Raw genomic sequence first — 26,797 nt, 5'->3', positions numbered from 1 at the left:
GCTTTGGGGTCAATGACCACGATACTTTTTGTTTAAAAGTACTTCTGGCAAAAGATAGGACTGGCTCACAAGTTAGAGTCCTAATTTTGATGGCATTGCACAGGAATTTACCAAGGTTGATTGAAAGAGACCATTAGTAGGTAAAGGGAAATCTGGTAAAGGGGAAGCTCTGTAAAGTGAGATAGGGAGAGGTCATGGTGAGTATCTTCCTGTCATAGAGAAGGGAAGGCTGGGAGGATTAGGGAACCTTCCTTGAGAGGAAATATTGAGGCTCTGGTCAGTTAAAAGGAGGCATATATCAAATAAAGACAGCTGTGATCAAGCAAACTCCTTGAGGAGTATAAGGATGTTTAAGCAGTAAATCAGGAAGGCAAAAGGTGGTCGTGGGATAATTGTGGCAGATAAGATAGTGAGTGAAATAATATTTTGTAAGCATATTGAGACCAAAAGGGTAACCAGGGAATGAATAGGTCCCGTTAAGGTGATCAGCTATGTATGGAAGCATAAGAAATGGGCAAGGTCTTAAATTAATATTTTCAATCTGTAGTTACTGAGAAAAAGGTCAGGGAAGCTCACGAGTTTGAGGACAAGAACAGTAATATCCTAAAATGTGAAAAAAGGAGATGTGGATCAGAAATAATATCTCTTCATTGCTGACAATCAATGCAGGCGCAACTCAAGGTTGCATTTTAGCCCGCTGCTCTACTGTCTCTATACTCATGACTGTGTGGCTCAGCATAACTCAAGTGCCATCTATAAATTCACTGATGACACAACTGTTGTTGGCAGGATCTAACACAGAGTGAGATAGTTCAACTGGTTGAGTTGTGTCGCCAACAATCTTGCACTCAACGTCAGTATGACCAAGGAAGGAGAAGTCGAGAGAACACACACCAGTCATTATCAAAGTTGTCAGCAATGGAAAGGGTGAACAGCTTCAATTTCCTGGGTATTAACATCTCGGAAGATTATTATTCTTTTTGGTATATTTTCATTGTAGCATAGTAATACTTAATTAAAAACATGTTGCTGCAAAAAAACTAATTTCACTACATATGTCAGTGATAATAATTCAATCTGATTCAGATTTTGATTCTGGCAGTCTCGAGATCTACTAGGGTCCATTAAACCCCAGAGCTTGACTAAGTACTTTCAAGGATGGTGTGGAATGGAAGCAATTGCTGGTGCCCTGACAGAGGTTCGTAACTGTTTTATCCATGAGCAATTTATCAAAAGACTGGAGGATGGATAATTTTATTTTATTTAAGAAGGCCTGCAACACAAGCTGTGGAGTTACATGCTAGTATGCTAATTGTTAATGATAGGTAAGTTACTGTAGAGGATTGTGAGAGGCAAGATCTATTTGCATTTGGAAAGTTAAGAACTAAAAGGAATAGTAACCATGACTTTGTACATAGCAGATCATACTTTATGAATCTGATTGAGTTTTCTTTTGAAAAGGTGTTCAAGTGGATTGATGAATCCAGGGTGGTAGACATCTGCATGGACTCTAGCAAGAGCTTTGACTGAGATCCTTTATAGCAGGCTTATCCAGAAGGTTAGATCATATGGATCTAGGGCAACTGGACCAATTGTTTTCCAGATTGGAGGACTATGACCTGTGGTGTTCCAGTGGGATCAACACTGAGTCCTCTAGTGTTTGTCAGATGTAATAATGGCTTGAAGGAAAATGTGGGCTGCATGATTATTAAGTTTTGTGGTGTACAGTGAAGAAGATTGCCCAAGGTTACAATAGGTTAGCTAGAAAAGAGGGCAAAGGAATAGCAGATGGAATTTAACTCAGACAGTTGCAGAGTGATATGCTTTGGGAAGTTAACCAGGGAAGGACATTCACAATGAATGGCAGAGTTCTGGGAAGCGTAGTACAGATAGAACTAGGGGCCCCATCCCTGACAATGGTGACACAACTGGACACTTACCTTCTGTGGTCAGGGCACTGAGTACAAGAGTAGGGACATGTTGCAAATGTACAAGGTGTTAGTGAGACACAACTTGGAGTAATGTATGCAGTTCTGTTGGAGTAATGTGATTAAGCTAGAGAGGATGCAGAGCAGATTGACAAGGATGTTGCTGGCACAGGAGGGCTTGACTTGTGGGCAGAGACTGGATAGGCTGGGGTTTCTTGTCCTCAGCAGTGGAGGCTGAGGGGTGATCTTAAAGCAGTTTGTAAAAATCAGGGACATAATTATAGCAGTAATATATATATATAATATAATATAATATATAATATAATATATATAGGAGTAACTCAAACAAGGGTCATTGGTTTATGGTGAGAACAAAAAAGATTTAAAAGGGATCTAAGGGACAACTCTTCTACAGAGAGGAGATGGATATATGGAATGAGCTGGCAGAGCCTGGTACAAAGATAAACACAGGCAAATACAACTAACTCAAATAGACTACATGGTCAAGTTGGTCTGGAGGTTCTGTTTCTGTAATGTGTAACTCTATGATAATTTCAGATCAGAGTAACCTCTTTGCTGCCTTAACTTTCAAGCATGTATGCATTCCCTGCTTTTGTATCATTCAACTTCCTGCCCTACCCTGTCCAAGATGTAGACAATGCAGTATTTTCATTCCTTAAGATGAATTGTTCTAAATAGTTAAAATGTTTCTATACATAATCAAGTTATTTATCAAGTTTCTATATTTTTTTCTTTTCCATTTTCTTCTCTCAATCTCTCTTACCCAAGCCTTTCTCATTAAATCTTTCTGTACTTGATTTTAAATTCAACCACTTGATCGTCTTCCATCTTCTGTTATTTGTCTAGTTACAGAGATGCTGTATTCACAATTGTGCCAAATACGGTATTGGCTTTGCTATTGTAGATCAAGAAGCTAACTTACATATTTTCATTAAATAAAATATTCAGAGAATAATAAGCTATGGATTACAGACTTAAAATGAACAATTGATGCAGCATCAATTGGCCTCACAACAGGCGAGATTTCCCACTAACCATCCATTTTAATTCTTCTTCCCATTCTCATTGTGACATGTTGGTCCATGGGCTCCTCTGCTGCCACAACGAGGCGTCTCTCAGGTGGAGGAGCAACACCTCATGTTCCATCTAGATAGCCTCCAACCTATCAGCATGAACAATGAGTTTTCTAACTTTAGTAATTCCAATCCCCCCCATTCTTTCTTTTTTCATTCCCTATTCTGACTCTCCTCTTAACCCTTCTCATATGCATATCACTGCCCCCTGGTTCTCCTCCTCCTTCCCTTCCTCCCATGGTACACTCTGCTCTCCTGTAAATTCGGTTTTATTCAGCCCTTTAACTATTCCACCTATCACCTCCCAGCTTCTCATTACTTTCCCCCTCCCACACCACCTATCTTTCCCCTCATTTGGTTCACCTGTCATCATCCCCCACCTTCTTATCCTGGTTTCTTTCCTCCTCCTTTCCAATTTTGATGAAGTTCCTCCAGTATTTTGTGTGTGTTACTCTGAATTAGCAGAACCTCTTTTGTTTATCAATTGTCATTTGTAGAAAATTCCAAATTTCTCCTGTTCAGTTCTGGCTAAACCCAATATTTTCATTGAATGAGCTGGCAGAATGAATTTTGAAATGAGGTCTGTAATAAACTTGGTAACATGAGCCAGATCCACAGAAACTCACATCATTTGTCCCATTAGGGTAGCAGAGTGGGATTAATAAATGATGGAGTATGATGACACATGTACCCTCTCTCTCACGTAGGGAAAATTGTGGTACCGTGGAAACTAAAAGAGAGAATAGCAGTGAGGGAATGAACAAAAAACTATTAAAGTCATTGCTAGATTACTAGTCTTCTTTTACACTGAACATTACTGTTCCTTTCATAATATCTGTTGCGTATTTCAGTCTAGACATCCAAGTGGATATTTTACTATCCAGCACATAGGTAAGATGCAGTTATTCACATTTTCTTAACCGTCCGATAAAATCACATAAAAGCAGGGGATAGAACATTTTAGGTAGTGGGCAGACTAATATTTCTCACTATATATTATTTTGTCTGCCAAGCTAACAGACAAATTGAACATTTTTTATTTGTGTTGGAGATCTTGGTATTGGTAGCATATACTGGCCTCTCTAATTCACTTGATAAGCTGATGGTGAAACATAAGACCGTAAGACATAGCAGAATTAGACCATTCAGCCCAATGAGTCCGCTCTGCCATTCTGGATCCTGGATCCCACTCAACCCCATACACCTGCCTTCTCGCCATATCTTTTAATACCCTCACCAATCGGGGAACTATCAAATTCTGCCTTAACTATACCCACGCACTTAACCTCCACCACAGTCTGTGACAGAGCATTCCAAAGATTCACTGCTAAAAAAAATCACTGCTTACCTCTGTTCCAAACGTTCACCCCTCAATTCTGAGGCTGTGCCCTCGAGTTCTGGATACACGCACGTTAGGAAACATCCTCTCCACCCTATCTAATCCTTTCAACCATTGGTAGGTTTCAATGATATCCCCTCTTAGTCTTTTGAATTCCAGCGAGTCCAGGCCCAAAGCTGCCAATTGCTTCCTCACATGTTAACCCCTTCATTCCCAGAATCATCCTCGTGGACCTCCTCTGGGCTCTCCCCAATGACAACACACCCTTTCTAAAATATGGGGTCCAAAACTGTTGACAATATTCCAAGTGTGACCTGACTAGTGTCTTATAAAACCTCAGGATTATCTTCTTTTTTTTAATATTCTATTCCCCTTAAAATAAATGCCAACATTGCATTAGCCTTCTTTACCACAGACTCAACCTGTAAATTAATCTTCTGGGAGTATTGCACGAGGATTCCTAAGTCCTTCTGCACCTCTGATGTTTGAGCCTTCTCCCCATTTAGATAATAATCCGCACTATTGTTCCGTTTACCAAAATGCTTTATCATACATTTCCCAACACTGCATTCCATCTGCCACTTTTTGCCCATTCTTCCAATTTGTCTAAGCCCTGTTGTAATCACATTGCTTCCTGAGCACTACCTACCCCTCCACCTAACTACATGTCATCCACAAACTTTGCCACAAACCATCAATTCCATAGGATTTTATCTTGTTAAGCAGCCATGTGTGGCACCTTCTTGAGTATCTGCAAAAAAGACAAAAACAGCCATAATGTCTATCCATGTCAGAGCAGTGTGCAAATTGACGTAAGAGATACAAGTGATGGTGATTTCATGCATCTGCTGCTCTTGGCTCTCTAGACGGGCAGGTTTGGAAAGTGCTTGTTGTCATAGTCTGGGCAAGTATCAACAGTGCATTTTATTAATGGTATTGTATTCATCCAAGAAAACATACTAAATTCAGGTCGCGAAACCCACATTTTCTCTCTGATGCTGACAAATCTCTTCTTTCAATGTATAATTGAGATCTTCAATTTTCACTTTATGCAGTGTTTTTCTGTTTTTCATTAACTTCTGTTCATTACATATGTGAAGTGATATCATAGTTGGAGCCTGAAAGCCTGTGTTGTTCAACAGCAGATTCTTGATGCCGCTGAGCTGCATTTGTTACCCTGCACACATTACATTTTCAATATATTAGTGGCATGTAATAATTTTTACTGCTAAGTCCATGTGTGATGAACAAGAGTAAGACAACGACTGCTTACAGATGGCACAAATTCAGAGTCTGAGATGATGGTGAACCTAAGCTATCTCATTATATATTCCAAAATCCAAAATCAGAAACAGTTCCAGCCCAAATAATTTCAGAGAAGGGGGATTCAACCTGCTACTTCTAACTTGTGCCTTGTAGATGGTGGTACAATTTTGTGATGCCATCTGCTAGGTCACTTACTACAGAATACCCAGCCTCTGGCAGTGTTTATGCAACTGATCCGTTTGAGCTTCTAGTCAATAATGACCCTCAGAATATTGATAGTCGGGTACTCACCAGTGGTAATGTGATTTAAGGATAGCTGGTTAGATGCTCTCTTATTAAAAAACAGTCATTGTCTAGCTTTTTTGCAGGATTAATATTTCTCTTCACTTATTAGCTGTTGGCTGAATGTCATCAATGTCTCGCCGCTGCAATTTAATGCCCTAACCACATTATTGTTAATTTTGTGTGAATATTTCATTGTCAATTTCTCAACAATTATAGCGGAGATTCAAGACACACTCATCAACTGTAGAGTTAAGGCTGATTTAAAATCTTTAAAGTAATGACAAGCTCATTCCCCAGAAGTGTAATAAATTAGTAATATACAGGCAAATATCAATCACAGAGAATTTTGTATTAGAATTAGATGGTTTGTACTCTCCTTAATAGATTTGCTTACATAAATAGTAATTAATCATTGCAAGTTTAACTATTACATGATTTTTTTGATCAAATCACATATTAAAACGTAAATGAGTGAAAAAGAAACTGATAGTAAATCAAATTTTAGATAAAATTCTGTTTGCCCTTTTATAATGTATCTTGTTTTAATTATTCAGAGAAAACTAATGCATTGCTTTTGCTTGAAATTTGAACAGACCCTCAGATGGCAGATGATCTAAATAAAACAAAGGAAGAATACTTTGAGGGATTGGTATGAGTTTATAATGATTCATTTAATGTTACAGTAGTGTGAAATTGTTTAGCATGCCCATCTATTTAAAGGTAGTTTCTAGCACATTTAGCTGAGTAACCTAGAGGACTGATATATCTTCTGACTTGAAGTAGAAAATCCTTGGGCTTCAGATGTTTTACATGTTTGTCATCCATCAAATTTTTTTTTGTTGTGCATTGGTTGAGGTGCAGGGGGTTGCAGTGATTACAATCTCCTTGTAGATCTAATAGGCTTCAAGGGAAACAATTTGGATATTAAAAAAAGTCTTTATCATCAAAAATTGAGTATAAAGCCACTCAACTGTTTTTAGTTGATTAAGAGCCATCAATATGTAATTGTACCTGTATACTGTTGTACTGCAGTTGATCTTTAGTTAGTCTGAAATACAAGCCTAACAAATCAGATTATAGCATCAAACTTCTACATATAATAAACAAACCTACTTGACATATTTGTGAAGCAGTTTAACACTATGCATCATATTAGAACCATTTTGTTGTTTCCCAGTGAGAGTGGGTAATGAATGGTGGTTTTTACCAATCATGCTCTCTACTTGTGAAATAATTTGATTAAAAAACCTCACAGTTGCCCTCCTAATTCAATATCAATCCAAAGGGCAGCAAGAACATTAATTTCTAAAAACCTTGATTACTGGATGAATTTATGTGATGCCCTTAATTACTGCTATATGACCTAAGTGTTTTACAGCTATTTTCTGCAATACAGCATGCTATTATAAGCAGTAAATTTGTATACTGTAACTTTCAGTGTATTTAATTAGAAACTTGATTTCCTGATTTTTTTTATATGAGGGAGGCTATCTTGTTTTTCAAATACTGTCATGGAATCATTTATGTTAATCTTTCCTATAAACTCAGAGCAGGAATTTTAAGCATGGTGACTGTATTTTCTGTACAGGGTACTGGAGAAGATGTTATTCTTTTTCTTCGTCATGACGGTCTTGTCCAGAACATGAATTTGAGCAAGGAGAATATAACCAGTGTGCTAAAAGAAATCTGGAAGGAAAAGATTGCAGATGACCTTCAGGTTTGTGAATCCACTCCTTAGTACCATGAGAGTGGCTTTCTCAGAAATAAAATACACCCTATCCTTGTTATATGCGGGGGATATGTTCCTCCCAGTCGACGTATAATGTGAAATCGCTTAATGTGAATAATCATTTAAATGGAGAAAATAGGGATGTGTTCCAGAGGGCTTCTTAAATATGTCTTATCTGTAATTTATTGACATTTTCATACCAATACGACACAAAAGCAGTACCACAAGGCAACATTCTTATTATATTTCATCAATTTAAGGTTATCTTCAATGTAATAAATCATAGAAATTCAACATACTAGGGTGTACAGAACTCACCAGGTGTGTTCGCTCCTGGAGATGAGTGGGTGTCATGGTGTCGGGCAGTTTTACATGGATAAGGTGGACATCGAGCACAGCAGGGTGTGCAGGAAGGCTCACATAACGGCAGCAGGAGAAGATACCGGTTTGAAGAAAGTGCTGAGGGTTGTTTGCTTGGCAGCATTTTGTTTTTCAGCATAAATTTGCTTGTAGGAAAGAAGGGTTGACGGCAGGGAATGACTGAAATGCTGACTCCGTTCTAAACTTGGGTCCATGTCCATCACCATTTGTGCCAAGTGTTCCGACTTCCACCATTCCCTCACCGTTGGTAAACTCCTGGGATTTTCAAAATCGTCTGTTGCTTGCAGCATCTGAGAGAGAGTTCACCGTAAAAAAAACCCACCTTGAATGTTGATCACACCTTGGTCGAGTGGTTGAATCAGCGATGTTGTGTTAGGCGTCAGGAAACGCACTGTTAGATTACGTTGAATGCTGTCCAAGTGTTTAGGATGGGCTGGCGCATTGTCAAGCAACAGAAGAACTTTAAAGGCAAGATTCTGTTCCCAGTAGTAGCATCCCAGAACTGTGTTACCTTCACCACTGTTTATAATTTCCAACATTTTTTTTCAAGTGTTAAAGCGGTTCTCTGCCGCTTGGCTGATGGCCCAGGACATGACATCGGATGCTTAGGAGGCATAGTTAAATATTTCCAGCACAAAATCACTGCACCGTAGGTAAAACCAACAAAAGTTTGAGTGCAAGGTCGCACATCCACACCTTGCCAAAATCAATGCGAGACTGGTGGAAGTGAGACTGTGAGACATGCGCACGTGACTTGTATTGGCGGGAAAGTAGTGCTCCTCGCATGACTGTGAGTTTTGGACGTATATAAGGAGATGTTGGTAGAAATAGGTTCCTCGCATAACTGTGAATCCGCACAGTCTGAAGATGCATATAATGAGGATAGGGTGTATGCAAGTGTATAGAAATCTAGCTCAATGTCACTTTTTGCATAAAATTAGCTGAAATCAGCTAAAGTGGTAGAATTACATCCCAGGTGTCATCAATATCCTTCTGAAAAGAAAGAAAAATATCTAGAATTTTTAAGCAGCCACTGCTGTCAGTGAGCACAATTGTACTTTTTAATCCCAACTCATCTTTGAGGAATCAGCTGCTGACAGTCGGAGAATCTTCTCAACTGGAGCAGGGTAAAAGAAAAAATATTTTGTCTCAGATTTGATTTACACTTGCTACTCAGAGGTAATATATGTAGGTGGAAGGTAATTGGAGAAAGGGCTGTGTGGTATTTTCAAACTGCCAGCATTCAAAGATGAGACGCCATTTGTTGAGGTATTAAAGAATTTTTATATTATAATTACTCACTTTGGAAAAAAATAAAATTTTAAAATATAATTATGATCTAACATCCCAAAGACTTTTATCAACCTGTAAAAGTGTGATGGAAGAAACATTTGAGACCCAGCATAAAACTTCTGTTGAGCTCAGGGTGACGGAGTTCAGAGTTCAATTCTGTTTGTCATCTGTAATTTTATGCATGTTTTTCCTGTGGAATGTGTGGGTTTTCTCCATTTGCTCTGGTTTCCTCCCACAGTCCAAAGACGTACCAGTTAGTAATCATTGTAAATTTTCCCCTGAATAGGCTAGGATTAAATTGGGGTTGCTAGATGGCGTGGCTCAAAGAGCCTAATCCGCACTGTATCTCAATAAATAGATAATGGTAAATGTGCCTTTGGTAAAATGCCCTGTTTTCTATAAAGGTGTGTGTAATGTTTGAAAATTCTTTATTATTCTTCCCCAATCTGCAGAGTGGGACAAGTTCCAATCTTCCTGAATTTTTCCATAGCTTTCTCCAGAAGAAATATGGAGACTCTGCCACACTCTGGGCTTACAACATTTACTATGGCTGCAGAAACCATCAGACAGATGAATTCATCAATTTGTTTTTCTGCATTATCAATGGAATTGTGAGTTTCAGTGCTCCTTATCTGATAATATTAGCAAGATTCAAATATTTTAAAATTACTCTAGTAGATATGCGAATTATCCCAGACTCGGCCACACACTTAACATTCACAGTATGTCATCAGTACAAACATGATGCATCTGCAACAAAATGTAGCACATTCCTAATATCACTTATTAAGATGCTGACAGCCACAGATAAAGCTGAAGGCAATGGAAGCAAATATGATGGGGTGAGGGGTAGTACAATGGAGTGCCGGCACTCAGGTGCCCGTTGGCACTAGTGACCAAAGCCATTTGTATCCCAATATCTTGTACGTCAAAGTGCCTTTGTTGCTGCAATTTATAATTGATTGTTATATACCACTGATCTGTGCCAGTAATGTCTGACTGATCTATTAAGCGCCAGAGAAAAGATGGATTAAAAGTAAATGCATAACATCATCAAATAAATCCTTATTTTCTCTAAGTGCCACCCTGGCAATATAACTGGTGTGCTTCTGTTTTAGAATATTTGCCCTACAAAATAGCCAAGAATTTTCTTTAATCTCCAATAATTTGCATCCCTAAGCAATTAGACTCCACACTTCTTCAATAATTGCTCATGTTCTAAGTTGCAAAGCTTAATTAGCAATCCATTGTCAAAAGGGTACATGCATTAATTGCAGAACAACTTTCTTTGGATTGTTTAACAGGTAATTAATTGCCAATGCAACATCTTCATGAACATGACAGCATGTTGAAAGTGAGATGCCACATTTTGGTCTTATTCTCAATGCACAGGACATCACTTCTTTGCACAAGATGCAGCAAGCTCATTGCTGACATTTGTATTTGCACAATTTACATTCTCAAGATTAATGGAACAGTAAAACAGAACTAATGGTTGACAGCTGTACTTTCAAGGGAATGAAACTTTGGATTTGTTTTGCCAGTCCTTGCTGGTCCCTCATCATTCTTATTTATTTATCTATTTATCTATCTATCTGTCTGTCTATTTATTTATTTATTTATTTATTTATTTATTATTCCTTATAATTTTCTTATTGGAAAAGACATGTGGAAATAAGATTTTTACCTAATAGAAGTGAGAAAATGAATATCTTCAAACTTGGCCAAGTTTTTAGAAAAAAATTATAGCTGAGATGTTCTATTATCTCACCATGCTTATGTTTGTTCTTGACAAATTAGGTTGATGAAAGTGTATACCATGGGCAGATGCAACTTATTACATACCTGTGGACTGAACTGACAAATCGAGACACTGCCGGAAAAGGCATCCTTTCCAAACAGGAGTTCAGGTTGAAGTGGTTAACAGTTGTATTTTGATTACTTGACTTTTCAATTACACAGCACAATAGGAAAAACAATTGCATTTTCAATTGGAACCAGAGTTTGAACTTCGTACATTCTTAAACCTACTGAATACAACTATTGATGGATTTAGTCGGTTTGAAGACAGGGTTAAAGCAAATCCCTTTGTTACTAGAGAGGCCAACTCTATGGTATTTGACCAGCAGTAGTTCTAAAATTTTTTAACAGATCGGGGAAAAGAGGCTAGACTGTGCAGGCGCATGATGTAGCGTGTCAAAGGTTTAAAAAAGAGAGGAATTTTTCAAGAGGCAGAGAGTGAAGAATTAAAGACATCTTGGAGAGAAGCCTTTTTATTAACAGATTGGGGAAAAGAGGCTAGACTGCGCAGGTGCGTGACGTAGCACACCAAAGGTTTAAAAAAAAGACCGCCATATATAGCGGCCATCGTCGGAGTGGACTGAGTCAGACAGTTTTGGTTCAACAGGCTTCGGTGTGAACAGGCAGAGGTGAGGTAAGTTTTGTTCACTTTAGAGTAGAGAGAATGGCAGGCAGGATGTTGGAATGCTCCTCTTGCAGGATGTGGGAAGTCAGGGAGACCTCCAGTCTCCCTGACATAGACACCTGCAAGAAGTGCATCCAGCTGCAGCTCCTAGCAAACTGTGTTAGGGAACTGGATGACCTCCGGATCATTCAGGAGAATGAGGAGTTTATAGATAGTAGCTATAGACCAGTTGTATATGGTAGTTACGCCAAAGGAGCAGCACACAGATAATTGGGTTACTGTCAGGCGAGGGAAGGGGAAAGGGCAGGCAGAGCAGGGCTCCCCTGTGGTCATTCCCCTCAACAACAAGTATATCGATTTGGATGCTGTTGGGGGGGGGAGGGGGTGAGTTACCTGGGACTAGCTGCGGAAGCCGGATCACTGGCACTGAGTCTGGTTCTGCAGTGCAGAAGGGAGGGGGGAAGAAGAGGAGAGCGGTAGTGATAGGGGACTCGATAGAGGTACAGACAGGAGGTTCTGTGATCGTGACAGAGACTCCTGGATGGTTTGTTGTCTCCCAGGTGCCAGGGTCAGGGATGTCTCTGATCGCGTGCACAGCATTCTGAAATGGGAGGGTGAGCAGCCAGATGTCATGGTACACATCGGTACCAATGACATAGGAAGAAAGAGTGAGGAGGTCCTGAAAAGTGAGTATAGAGAGCTTGGTAGGAAGTTAAAACGCAGGACCTCAAGGGTAGTAATCTCAGGATTGCCAGTGAGGGTAAGAATAGGATGCTCTGGTTGATGAACATGTGGCTGAGGAACTGGTGTAGAGGGCAGGGTTTCAGATTCCAGGATCATCGGGACCTCTTCTGGGGCAGGTGTGACCTGTACAAGAGAGACGAGTTACACCTGAACTACAGAGGGACCAATATCCTTGCAGGGAGGTTTGTTAGTGCTGTTGGGGGAGGGTTTAAACTAGATTTTCAGGGGGGTGGGAACCAGAGTGCTGGAGCAGATAGTGGAGTGGGGGTGAAAATAAATGATGTTAAAGTTTGATGCAAAGTCATAAATAGAAAGGTTGTGTGTGGTGGTAATAATCTTCTGAGGTGTGTCTATTTCAATGCGAGGAGTATGGTGGGGAAGGCGATGAGCTGAGGGCGTGGATTGACACATGGAATTCTGACATTGTAGCCATTAGTGAAATTTGGCTACAGGAGGGGCAGGACTGTCAGCTTAATGTTCCAGGGTTCCGATATTTCAGACGTGACAGAGGCAGAGGGATGAAGGGTGGGAGGGGGGTGGTATTGTTAGTCAGGGAAAATGTTACAGCAGCACTCAGGCAGCACAGATTAGAAGGCTTGTCTACCAAAGGCCATATGGGTGGAGCTGAGAAACAGGAAAGGTATGACCACATTAATGGGGTTGTAATATAGACCACCCAATAGTCAGAGAGAATTGGAAGAGCAAATCTGCAGAGAGATAGCAGACAACTGCAGGAAACATAAAGCAACACACACAAAATGCTGGTGGAACACAGCAAGCCAGGTAGCACCTATAGGAAGAAGCACTGTCGTTGTTTCGGGCCGAGACCCTTCATCAGGCCTAACTGAAAGAAAAGATAGTAAGAGATTTGAGAGGGGGAGGGGGAAATGCGAAATGATAGGAGAGGACCGGAGGGAGTGGGGTGAAGCTAAGAGCTGGAAAGGTGATTGGCAAAAGGGATACAGAGCTGGAGAAGGGAAAGGATCATGGGACGGGAGGCCTAGGGAAAATGAAAGGGGGAGGGGAGAACAGGCAGAGTGATGGTCAGAGAGAGAACAAAAAGGTGAGGGGGGAAAATAAATAAATCAGGGATGGGGTAAGAAGGGGAGGAGGGGCATTAACGGAAGTTAGAGAAGTCAATGTTCATGCCATTTGGTTGGAGGCTACCCAGCCGGTATTTAAGGTGTTGTTCCTCCAACCTGAGTGTGGCTTCATCTTGACTGTAGAGGAGGCCAAGGATAGACAATATAGACAGCAGGAAACATGAAGTTGTGATAGTAGGGGATTTTAATTTTCCACATATTGATTGGGACTCCCATACACTTAAAGGTCTAGACGAGTTGGAGTTTGTAAAATGTGTTCAGGAAAGTTTTCTAGATCAATATATAGAGGTATCAACTAGAGAGGATGCAATATTATATCTATTAGGAAACGAGTTAGGACAGGTGACGGAAGTGTGTATAAGGGAACACTTTGGTCCCAGTGGTCATAACACCATTAATTTGAAGTTGATCATGGATAAAGATGGATAATGGATAAAGTTCCTCGGGTTGAGGTTCTAAACTGGAAAAAGGCCAAATTTGAAGAAATGAGAAAGGATCTAAAAAGTGTGGACTGGGACAGGTTGTTAGCTGGCAAGGATGTGATTGGTAAGTGAGCAGCCTTCAAAGGAGAAATTTTGAGAGTGCAGAGTTTGTATGTTCCTGTCAGGATTAAAGGCAAAGTGAATAAGAATAAGGAACTTTGGTTCTCGAGGGTTATTGGAACTCTGATAAAGAAGGAGAGAGATATATGACATGTATAGGAAACAGGGAGCAAATAAGGTACTTGAGTATAAAAAGTGCAAAAAAATACTTAAGAAAGAAATCAGGAAGGCTAAAAGAAGACATGAGGTAGCTTTGGCAGTCAAGGTGAAGGATAATCCAAAGAGCTTCTACAGGTATATTAATAGCAAAAGGATAGTAAGGGATAAAATTGGTCCTCTTGAAGATCAGAGTGGTTGGCTATGTATGGAACCGAAAGAAATGGGGGAGATCCTAAATGCAAACACGAGGAAATCTGCAGATACTGGAAATTCAAGCAACACACACAAAATGCTGGTGGAACACAGCAGGCCAGGCAGCATCTATAGCGAGAAGCACTGTCAGCATTTTGTGTGCGTTGCTGAGCTCTTAAATGGTTTTTTAGTGTCTGTATTTACTAAGGAAACTGGCATGGAGTCAATGGAAATAAGGCAAACAAGTAGTGGGGTAATGGAACTTATACAGATTAAAGAGAAGGAGGTGCTTGCTGTCTTGAGGCAAATCAGAGTAGATAACTCCCCAGGACCTGACAGGGTATTCCCCCGGACCTTGAAGGAGACTAGTGTTGAAATTACAGGGGCCCTGGCAGATATATTTAAAATGTCAGTATCTAAGGGTGAGGTGCCGGAGGATTGGAGGATATCTCATGTTGTTTTGTTGTTTAAAAAAGGCTCTAAAAGTAATCCAGAAAATTATAGGGTGGTAAATTTGACATTAGTAGTAGGTAAATTATTCGAAGGAGTACTAAGAGATAGGATCTACAAGTATTTAGATAGACAGGGACTTATCAGGGAGAGCCAACACGGCTTTGTGTGTGGTGGGTCATGCTTAACAAATCTATTAGAGTTTTTCGAGGAGGTTACAAGGAAAGTGGATGAAGGGAATGCAGTGGATGTTGTCTACATGGACTTCAGTAAGGCCTTTGACAAGGTCCTGCTTGGGAGGTTAGTTAGGAAGATTCAGTCCCTAGGTATACATGGTGAGATATTAAATTGGATTAGACATTGGCTCAATGGGAGAAGCCAGAGAATGGTAGTGGAGGATTGCTTCTCTGAGTGGAGGCCTGTGTCTAGTAGTGTGCCACAGGGATCAGTGCTGGGTCCATTGTTATTTGTCATCTATATTAATGATCTGGATGATAATGTGATAAATTGGATCAGTAACTTTGCTGATGATACAAAGATTGGAGTTGTAGTGGACAGTGAGGAAGGTTTTCAAAGCTTGCAGAGGGATTTGGACCAGCTGGAAAAATGGGCTGAAAAATGGCAGATGGAGTTTAATACAGAGAAGTGTGAGGTACTGCACTTTGGAGGGATAAACCAAGGTAGAACATACAAGGTAAATGGTAGGGCATTGAGGAGTGCAGTAGAACAGAGGGATTTGTGACTACAGATATAAAATTCCCTAAAAGTGGCATCACAGGTAGATAGGGTAGTAAAGAGAGCTTTTGGTACATTGCCCTATATAAATCAAAGTATTGAGTATATGAGATGGAATGTTATGGTGAGGTTGTATAAGACATTGGTGAGGCCGAATTTGGAGTATTGTGTGCCATTTTGGTCACCAAATTACAGGAAGGATATTAATAAGGTTGAAAGAGTGCAGAGAAGGTTTACAAGGATGTTGCCGGGACTTGAGAAATTGAATTATAAAGAAAGGTTGAAAAGGTTAGGACTTTATTCCCTGGAGTGTAGAAGAATGAGGGGAGATTTGACTGGGGTATATAAAATTATGATGGGCATAGGTGGAATGAGGTATGCGGGCTCACTTCTAACATTTAAGAAAAACTTGGACAGGTACATGGATGAGAGGTGTATGGAGGGATATGGCCCGGGTGCTGGTCAGTGGGACTAGGCAGAAAAATGGTTCGGCACAGCCAAGAAAGGCCAAAAGGCCTGTTTCTATGCTGTAATGTTCTATGGTATCACCAGAGAGGGAGGTAATCATAAGTTCATCCAAATTCATCTGTAAACTTAACAAGCTTTGAGGTATTCATGATGCAATGAGTAAATTCACCAGAAAATTCGCACATGAAGATTTCATCTTTGATTTTTTTCCATGCTTGAGTAATCAGAAATGTAATGATAATGATGATCTGGTTTAGTGAGAACATGGGCTTGCATTTCTGATTGGTATTTAATGATCCCTTTGGGACAGTGCAAGTCTGAATGTTGGTGAGCAAAATTACTGAAAGCAGCTCTGCAGGTTGGCTCTGTGGTTAAGAAGGCATGCGGTGTATTGGCCTTCATCAATCATGGGACTGAATTTAGGAGCTGAGAGGTAATGTTGCAGCTGTATAGGACCCTGGTCAGACCCCACTTAGAGTACTGTGCTCAGTTCTGGTCGCCTCACTACAGGAAGGATGTGAAAATTATAGAAAGGGTTCAGAGGAAATTTACAAGGATGTTGCCTGGATTGAGGAGCGTGCCTTATGAGAATAGGTTGAGTGAACTCAGCCTTCTTTCCTTGGAGCAACGGAGGATGAGAGGCACTGATGGTGTGGATAGTCAGAGGTTTTTTCCCAGGACTGAAATGGCTAGCACGAGAGGGCACAGTTTTACAGTGCTTTGAAGTAGGTACAGAGGAGATGTCGGGGTAAGTTTTTTACACAGAGAGTGGTGAGTGTGTGCAATGGGCTGCTGGCGACAGTGGTGGAGGCGGATATGATAGGGTCTTATAAGAGAGTACATGTAGCTCAGAAAAATAGAGGGCTATGGGTAACTCCAGGTAATTTCTAAGGTAAGGACATGTTCCGCACAACTTTGTGGGCTGAAGGGCCTGTATTGTGCTGTAGGTTTTCTGTGTTTCTAAATGTTACTGTTGCAAGGACAGGGTCAATCCTTCATTGATCCTGTCCTTCCAATGTCAAACAGTTTGCTTGCTCTCAATCTACTACACATTGAAGAGATATTAGATATACCACAGTGGTTGGTGGAATACCATCAAAGTTATTCCTGCAGCATGCATTGCAGAATAAAAGTGATTTTTTCAAACAATGTTATCATTACAAAAATAAATCACGAACAATTTATGTATTGAGATGAAAAGTAGCTGAGGTTAGCTAAACGCACATGTTGAAACTTTGCAGGGCAAACAAGATAAGCTGAGTCACAGATATAACAAATGAGAGCATGATCTTAAATCGTTTAACCATCTGCATTTTTCTAATACACATTATTTGGTGAAAAATAATTGTAGAGTACATAAAATATCTTTATGCTGTCAGAATTGAAGTATTTTTCATTGTGCTTTGCACGAATTTGACTTATTCCAACATAAATTTGCTATAATCTTTCCCCCAGCCTATCATCACACCACTTCCATGCAGGACCTAAGATTTTATTTTCTGATACTTGTGTTTATGCCTGTAAAGAAAATAAAGGGTTATAATCATAATAGTGAAGCAATGGTATACATTGGCTTGTTCAGTGTAGAGCAGAATATGTGTTGAACATAACACAGCGTAGATAAACATGGTCCAGCCTGATACAACAGTTGTGAAAGGAACTTAATTTGTTTTGGCTACTGAAGACTATAGCTTCACTTAAAAATCAATGAATATTATGATTATGGAAACTTGCAGGTGATTTGAAATGGTCTGAAGTTAAAAGGTGGAAAATGGCTCATATGGAGATGTGAAGCACAGACCAGTAGGACTGGGTGTGGTGGTGGATGGTGGGCAGTTGAAGGCAGAGGTCACAGACAAGAGGCTGCTGGATGATAGATGGAAACAGGCAAAGGAGGAGGATGGCGAAGACGTCGGTTGGATCCCAGATATGAGAGAGATGATTGGCAGGTGGAACAAGGATTAAGAAAAGTTGGTCAAAAGAAAAGAAATGCAGATGGATTGATATGTGGATGATGGGCAGGAGAAACCAGGCGACAAATCTAGGTAATGGGAGGATTGCAAAGGTAAACAAAAGAGGTGGACTGATAAAAAAGAACAAGAATGCAGGAGTAGTGGATTATCTGAAATTGGAAAATTCAGTATGTTTATATACAGTAATTTAGTTCTAGGCTACCAAATGGAATAAAAAGTATTGTTCACCATGTTTGTTTTTTCAATATTTGGTAAGTTTCAATGAGATCCCCTCAGCTATTTAAACTCTAAGAAGTACAGGCCCAGAGCCTTCAAATACTCCTCATGTTAACCTTTCCATACCTTGCAAACTTCCTCTGGACCCATTCCAGTGCCAGCATGTTCTTCCTTAAATATAGGGCCCAAAACTGTTCTACCTCAGTGTATTACTTCCTTGTTCCTTTATTGGAATTCAAGTTGTGAACTTAAATCCGAGAGTAAAACTGGAATCTGGACAAGAAGCTACCAAGAAACAAATATTTAGTTTTTCTTATATTTATGTGGCTTAATATGTAACTTGAAAACAAAATCTCTAACTTGTTTCTTACAGTCAAACCTTGAAGTCAGCCTTTCCAAATAAGCCTGAAAAATACATCAATGAGCTTATCACTGCTGCAACAACCCAACTTAGAGACAGCAAGAAAATTAATTACACAGCTTTATTTAAAGAGGTAATTTAAATACAGCCATGCAATAACTAACAATCAGAATGCTATTCAAAGATATTCAGACATGCAGCTAAATATCTAAGAGTTTCACTGTTATTTAATGGAATCCTGACAACTTCTTTACCCAGTTTACAGAAAAGAAAACCTAATATTGCAATACAGTGGAATGTGGGAAGAGGGAGGTCTTTAGCTTTAAGGCTCTTTCTTGATTGGTTAATAGTTTTCCTGTTGGGTTAGGTCATCTTATTAGGTTTCAATGTTACGATTGATGATCTGAATGAAAAAAGGCATCGAAGAAACCTTAACTGGCATATATTGAGAGTCCAGTCATAGCAAACAATAGCTCAAAAGTATTTCCAATTTCCAAATTGCTAAATGCATCTAAACAGAAAGCTACTGAGCAATCGTATTGTAAAGCAATCAAGAAGTTACAAGCAGCGTCACACTCTCGGCCCAGTAATTCATTCTACGATTCAAAACTTTCTGTATCCAAAAAAAGAGTTTATGATAAATAGCATTATTGACAAAATTGCCAGCAAGTTCAGGGTAAGGTATAATTAGATATGAATTGTGATTATTCACAACTTGTTGATTAATTTATACCAGCAGCCCCTTAGTGCCATTAATTGCCTATTACACATGACATGGAGTTATGGTCCATAACTACCCATGCAAGCAAGTACCCTTTACATGGCTATTGAGGGTGAAATGCTGATCTATTTTTTGTCCTAGAGGTGGAACTATTTAAGTTAAATCTCATTCTTGCGTTGTTGTAAACTCTGTTTACAGCAGTCCCCAGGTTACAACAGGGTTTTATTCCTGAGAACTGTTTATAACCCAATGAACAAAATCTCTGTGTGGGAGAGGATTACAGAAATAGAGGAAAGGTGCAGGCGTGGGAAGAGCAGCCGCCAGCTAGATTCGCTGATTCACTCAGCAAGTTTGCTCAGTTTTCAGCTTAGCTTGGCCTGACCCGGCTCCTGATTGTTACCATTCTTGGGTTGAGGAAGAGTGGATTAATGGAAAGAGCTCATTTCCTCTCAGCAGGATATGCCTGCAGCACTGCACTAACAACAAATCCATCCATCCATTCTATGTATTCTCTCATTCGTATGTATGAGGTGTTGTTTAAGTTGTTAGGGCACCTGTATTTAAACTGAACAGCACAGAATGAATCAGATTTACTGTCACTGGCATATGTCAAGATAATTTTTGTTTTGTGGCAGCAATACATTGCAATACAAAATAAAAACTATAAATTAATTTAAAATATACATATATAAAATAAATAAGTACAGTGCAAAAAACGAGGAAGATATTAGTGAGGTAATATTCATGGGTTCGTTGTCCATTCAGAAATCTGATGGTGGAGGGGAAGAAAAACATTGAATGTGTCTTCAGGCTCCCGTACCTCCTCTTTGATTGTAGTTATGAGAAGAGGGCATGTCCTGGAATATTTGCACCTTTAGTGATGGATGCCACCTTTTTGAGGCATTGCCTTTTGAAGGTGTCCTGGATGCCCTGATTTTTTAAAACTGTTTCTTTATTTCTTTTGTTAGAACATAAACTTTTCCATTTTTCCATACATGCTTTTCCTTTTGTCCTTTGTTCCTCTCCGACATTTATACTTTCCCATAGTTAAGGAGATTCATGAACTACCCAGATATACCATTAGTCAGAACTGTTGTCTGCTCAGGCTTTCCACTAAAACAACTAGAATACTGTGTATTTTTATTTTGATTAAAATCAAGCAATCTCCTGGAATATTTTCATGCAATTTTTTTTATCCTGTATAGACGATTAGATTCTTTCCTCAGCAAGAATATTATATCCTCAGTCAGTCCACGAAAGGTACTGCATAAGTGATGTAGTGTACAGGCTAAACTCAAAATAACACCGATATGAAATACAGCAACACAATGTCTTCAACTTTAGTTTTCTGAGCACTATTTTCAAAGGAAAATTTTGCTTGCATGTGTGGTTATGTATTCCATGACTTCATTTTTGTCAAAACTTCCCATTCTTCACAGGAGAATTTCTCTGAGCTCTTAGAGAAGCTACTTTCAACTTAGTAATTTCATCTCTGATTTTACTATTCTTCTGTTACTTTACAGAATGAAGATGATACAGCAGGATTGTTTGTTACATTGCTACAAGGCCAGTACTCAGCAGAGAAAATTAAGTACCTTGATGAATTAAGAAATACATTGGAAGATAAAGAGTAAGACAGACTTTATATTGATTTACATTTCAATAGAAAGATGGAATAAGTATTGCAAATGGCATTATACTGCCCATGGCTGGATGCAAATTACAGAAGTTGAATTGAACAGTTCTGACTTGATAAATCAGAGTCAACTTCTAAATAGTAATGAAGCTCTAGCTTTTGTTGCTTTAAACATCAAAATATTTTTAAATTCTATAAAATTTTAAATAATATTCCATTTTAACTGAGCAGGGATAGCATAACTTGCATGATGGTATTATCCATCATAATACAAGTGTAATTACTAATTTTCTTGGTAGAAAGTTAAACTAGATTTGAGATCATCACAATTATTAACAGTTATATTTTTTGTTGGAAGGAACTTCACAGAATAGTTTCTAATTTCAAGTTTCTCATTTAGTTTGCCTTAATACATTCTAAGCAATGCTAGACTACAATTAGAATTTAAAAAAAAATTAGCACAGTACTATCAAAATTGATAGAACTTGTACTGTAATATTTCAGTGTAAAGACAAATCAAAAATTAATTAATTCAGAGCTAGATAAAAGACAGGGTCCCTCAAACAACACTTATCTAATATGCTACAGGGAGGCAAAGCACTAAAAATCCTCTCAGCATTGATCTGTGTAGTCCTTTTGCTGGTGAACATAAATAATGTACAATGTAGCTCTGATTAAAACATAGAAAGCTCAGTAAGTTAAATGTAAGTCAGTATGGACAAAATAGCAGTTTAAAATTATCACAACAGTGTCTTCTTCTGAATGTGATACCTATTTACTTTCCTATCTAAGCTGGTCTCCAGTTTGCTCTGTTCCTTAGAAAATTGCTTCATTAAGGTTCATTTTCAAAAGGAGCTTCTAGACAAGGATCCACTTACACGTATTTACTATGGTTCCTTAGACGGCTTTATTAAATGTTAATAAAAATACAAGCATACAGGTTTGACATTATGTAGTTAAATTTACATCTTAAGTATAAAGTGAGTAGAACAGGGGGCTAAGAACACAGCTTGTGGTGCACCTGTACTGATGGAGACTGTGGAGGAGATGTTGCCAATCCAAACTGCTTGGGGTCTGCAAGTGAGGAAATCAAGGATCCAGTTACACACGGAAGTATTGCAGCCTGCATTTTGGAGCTTAATAATTAGCTTTGAGGGGATTATGGTATTGAATGTTGAGCTGTAATCAATAAAGAGCATCCTGATGTAGGCATCTTCACTGTCTAGATGTTCCAAGGTTGAGTGAAGAGCCAATGAAATAGCATCTGCTGTTGACCTGTTGTACTGGTAGGCAAATTGGAGTGGATCCAAGTTGCTCCTCAGGCAAGAGTTGATGTGCTTCTCCAACCTCTTCAAGCAATTCATCACAATGGATGTAAGTGTTTCTAGACAATTGTCATTGAGGCAAGTAACCATGTTCTTGGGAACTGTATCATTGAAGCAGGTGGATACTACAGACTGCCTAAATGAGAGGTTAGAGATATTAGTAATATCAGCGACATCAGTGATATCTCTAACCTCTCATTTTGGCAGTCTGTAGTATCCACCTGCTTCAATGATACAGTACCCAAGAACATGCCTGAGGAGCAACTTGGATCCACTCCAATTTGCCTGCCAGTACAACAGATGCTATTTCATTGTCTCTGCACTCAACCCTGGAACATCACTTGACATTTTTCCACTCCATTTTGAACTCCACCTGCCGCTTCTTAGCCCAGCTCTGCAATCCATCGTTGTACTAAGTCCTCTCAATGTCCCAATCGTTTTGCATTGATTTGTCATGCTCAATCAGAAACTTGGTACACACTTTAAAAAAAAATACTGCCCAAGCAGGAGTTACAGAAATTTCAGTAAATTCACAAACTTGTTTCACTGTCAACTGAACTTCAGTGAAGTACAACCATATAGTTAACTGATGTTTTAATATTTACAAGTAGTATAATTTAAGCAAGAAAAGATTACACAACACACACAAAATGCTGGAGGAACTCAGCAGGTCAGGTAGCATCTATGGAAATGAATAAACAATTGACGTTTTGGGCCAAGACCCTTCTTCAGGACTGGATTGGCATATTTGACCAATGACCTTTCTCCCTGCCTCGCTCTCTGATTTGCTAATTGTAAAAAAACCACATTTGTACATTCTGGTTCTGCTAAAAGTCTTGCCATATTTTCTAGCTGAATTGCCATGTATTGCTTGCATTTTTGTCTTTCAACACTTGTACCATTTTCCTTCAAATCTTGATAATCTAATGGTTGGTCAAAGAATTGCAAGGAAGTAATCTTCTTATCCTCTTAACTGGAAGATCTAAAGGGAAAGCTTTTGACGTAGAATCTTTCAACAAAACAGTTGACATTTTGGGCCAAGACCCTTCTTCAGGACTGAAATGGAAGGGGGAAGATGCCAGAATAAAAAGGTGGGGAGGGGAAGGAGGCTATCTTAGAAGGTGATAGGTGAAGCCAAGTGGGTGGAAAGGTAAAGAGCTGGAGAAAAAAGAATTGATAGGAGAGTGAACCATAGGAGAAAGGGAAGGAAAAGGGGATCTAGGAGGAAGTGATTGGCAGGTGAGAAGAGGCAAAAGGTTAGAGTGGGAAATAGAAGATGAGGGGAGGTGGAGGGAAAAAAATTACTGGAAGGAGAAATTGATATTTGTGCCATCGGGTTGGAGGCTACACAGACGGAATGTAAGGTGTTGTTCCTGTACCCGGAGGGTGGCCTCATCTTGGCACAAGAAGAGGCTGTGGACTAACATGTTGGAATGGAAATAGGAATAAGAATTAAAATGTTTGGCCACCAGGAAGTTTTGCTTTTGGCAGATGGAGCAGAGGTGCTTGATGAAGCGGTCCCCCAATTTATGACAGATGTTACCAATGTACAGGAAGTTGCATTGGAAGCATCGGACACAATAGACAACCCCAGCAGATTTGCAGGTGAAGTATGGATTCATCTGGAATGTTTAGGGCCCTGATTGCGATGACGGAGGGTGTGAATGGGCAGGTGTAGCACTTGGGCCATTCTAACATACTCAGTTAAACAGTCCAAGGGAGAATCCTAAGTATGTCTAAAGGCATAGCACTTCTGGTCTGCAGATGTCTTAGTTTCTGATCCCCAACACCAGTAAGTTTAAGATATTAATTTCCTTTTGTTTCTTCAGCACTCTTTAAATGTATTTTATTTAACTGTGCCCTTGTAGGAACAGACCTAGGAAAGCACTATTATGTTAAAACCTTACCAGGTCATAATTCATTTGACACCTTTAAATCAGAAGAAATATTTATTTTGTTCACCTGTCATTTGTCCAAAGGGAACTGACTGTAGATGACCTGAAAAAGGCTTTTCAAAAAATTGACCCGTCTATGGATCCACAAACACTTGCTACGTACTTAGTTAAAGGTTTCCAAACTACAAGAGAACAGCTTGATCAAGCGTCAGCGGTAGACACTGACACTGTTTTAGACCGACTACACGCAAACGATGTGAAGAGGATCGGACCACAGAAGTAGCATGGATATATTTCAATCCATTTTGCCTAAAGCTAATGTTTTAAAAGTATTGTGCACTTGATTTTAACTATTGGAATAGTGTTAGAGACCAAGTGGAATGTCACTATTCTTGGATATGTATTTACATAACGTTCATTGTTTGCTTCAATAAAATGAATGTCCTCTATCTGAAGGCAGTATTTATGACAACCATGAAAAATACAAAAAAGCCACATGTTGAAGGTACAATAAGTGTTTGATTATAGATGTGAACTATTATAGTAATTACTTTTTAAAAATACATGATCACAACTTAACGGAGAAAAACTGCACAAAAAGAGATTCTTCAGACATTCAAGTATGTACTGACCATCAAGCACCCTTTTTTTTTTAAACATTAATCCTACTGTAGCCCATTTTATTCTCCCTACATTATCAACAATATCCAGAACCTATCCCAGATTTTTAAATGTTGCAAGAAAGGATTGCTGGGGCCTTGCTGAGGGTTTTGTATCCTCTGGCCATAGGTGAGGTCCCAGAGGACTGAAGAATAGGCAATGTTTTTCCTATATTTATGAAGGGCAATGGGGATAATTCAGCAAATTATACACCAATAACCTGTACATTAGAGGTAATTATTGGGAAACATCCCTCGGGATAGTATTTGCTGTATTAGAAACTGTAGGTTTATTAGAGGATAGTCAGGAGAGATTGTGCCTTACAAATGTAACTTTATTTCCTGAGGTGATGAAGATGATTCTTGCGAGTAGAGCAGTGGATGTTGTATATGTGGCTTTAGTAAAGTTTTCAACAAGGCCTCTCATGGTATGTGGATCAATAAGATTAAGACATGCATGATCCACAGTGAATTGGATTGTTCTCGATAGCCAAGATGATTTTAATCCTGAAAGTAGAGGTGGAAAAGCATTATTCTTATTGGCGATCACTTCTGCACTGATCCATGCTGGGACCTCGGTTACTTGCGATATATTTAAAGGATTGGAATGAAAATATACATTAGGTGGGCTGATAAATAAATTTGCAGATGGCACAAAAATTAGTAGAGTTGTGGATCAGGAGTAAAGTTGTCAAAAGATTCAGCAGGATTTTGACCAGTTGGAAATATGGATTAGCAAGAATTACCTATAAGAGGAGGCTGGAGAAACTTTCTGATTGTCTTCTCTGGAATGCTGGAACCATAAAATTATGAGATACTGTAGTAGGTCATCTTTTCCCCAGGGCAGACATGTCAAATACGACAGCGAGTTGGTTTTGGTGGTGGGGGGGAAGGTGTGGTAAAGCTTAAAAGAGATTTGTGAAACAGGTTTCTTTTTCTTATATACATTGAGGGTTAGGCACCTGGAAGATGCTGGAAGCAGATATGATAGCAACATTTAAAATCTATTTAGCCAACAGAGGAATGGGCAGGGAATGGAGGGACATAGACCATGTATAGGCAGGTGGGATTATTTGCATATTCATGGTGTGCCCAAGGCTCTGTTCCTCTTCTGTCCTAATCTGTGATCTGTATATAAATCTCATATTATATTTTAGACAGAAACACATCTCTCTCTGCAGCTGCCTGTTTAAATAGCAATTTTTAAAAAATCAGTTCAGTCAAAATCATCTCATTAAGTAGGACAAATTGCTTATCTGTAAACTGAAAATGGGAAACCTTGTAGGTTATTTAGAGTGCAAAATATGCAATAAAGAGAAAGTACCTAATATTACTTGGATATTAAGATGATCTCACCATTTCAGAAATAACTGTACCTGCTTTCAATTGAAAGGAACAAGCATTATTCTACAACTTCTTCACTTAATCACTTCTTAATTGCCAATCAAACCTAGTATTTATGGTTGTGTGTTATGGTAATACTACAGCTTCATTTTTTCTTACCGGAATAAAATTTTAAGATGGCAAGCCAGCTACTTTTTCAGAACCAGCTTCCAACACCCCCACCCCCACCACACCCTGTGCTACTCTACATTTACTGGAATTTGGCCTCACACTGCAGCAGTGAAATCAGACTATGATGAAAGAAAATGTGTGACCCAATTGTACACTGTTACTAATCTTGGGCTACTGAAAACTCTTGCACAACAAATTTTTCTCTTTCCTCCACTACACAATGTTCTTGAACTGAATTTCTGGTCTTGTAATCAGAAAATAAATTACACAATTTTACTTTTCTGTTCATTTAACGCAATACAAAATTAAAATGCTAACATTAACATTTCACCAAGGTATTGGAAATTATTTAATTCGTTATAT

At 39.1% G+C, this 26,797-nt stretch overlaps 1 protein-coding gene across 5 annotated transcripts in view; it reads left to right on the top strand.

Moving 5' to 3' along the window:
- The window catches only part of tsnaxip1 (translin-associated factor X interacting protein 1), a 62,962-nt gene that overhangs the window by 35,005 nt on the left and 1,160 nt on the right, over positions 1-26,797 (top strand). For 2 of the 5 annotated variants that reach the window (XM_059992752.1, XM_059992751.1), the window contains 7 exons: positions 6,506-6,561; positions 7,501-7,629; positions 9,768-9,926; positions 11,116-11,225; positions 18,696-18,816; positions 20,928-21,034; positions 24,345-26,743. In XM_059992752.1, coding sequence (XP_059848735.1) covers positions 6,506-6,561; positions 7,501-7,629; positions 9,768-9,926; positions 11,116-11,225; positions 18,696-18,816; positions 20,928-21,034; positions 24,345-24,543 — 881 coding nt within the window. In that variant the 3' untranslated portion in view covers positions 24,544-26,743. Of the gene's footprint in view, positions 1-6,505; positions 6,562-7,500; positions 7,630-9,767; positions 9,927-11,115; positions 11,226-18,695; positions 18,817-20,927; positions 21,035-24,344; positions 26,744-26,797 lie in introns of those variants that run through there. The other 3 variants (XM_059992753.1, XM_059992754.1, XM_059992755.1) reach the window with 3 other exon arrangements.

The sequence above is a fragment of the Hypanus sabinus genome, chromosome 17 (genome assembly GCF_030144855.1).
Source record: "Hypanus sabinus isolate sHypSab1 chromosome 17, sHypSab1.hap1, whole genome shotgun sequence".
NCBI lineage: Eukaryota > Metazoa > Chordata > Chondrichthyes > Myliobatiformes > Dasyatidae > Hypanus > Hypanus sabinus.
Note: the sequence above shows the minus strand (reverse complement) of the source record. Positions and strands in the feature narration are given on the sequence as shown.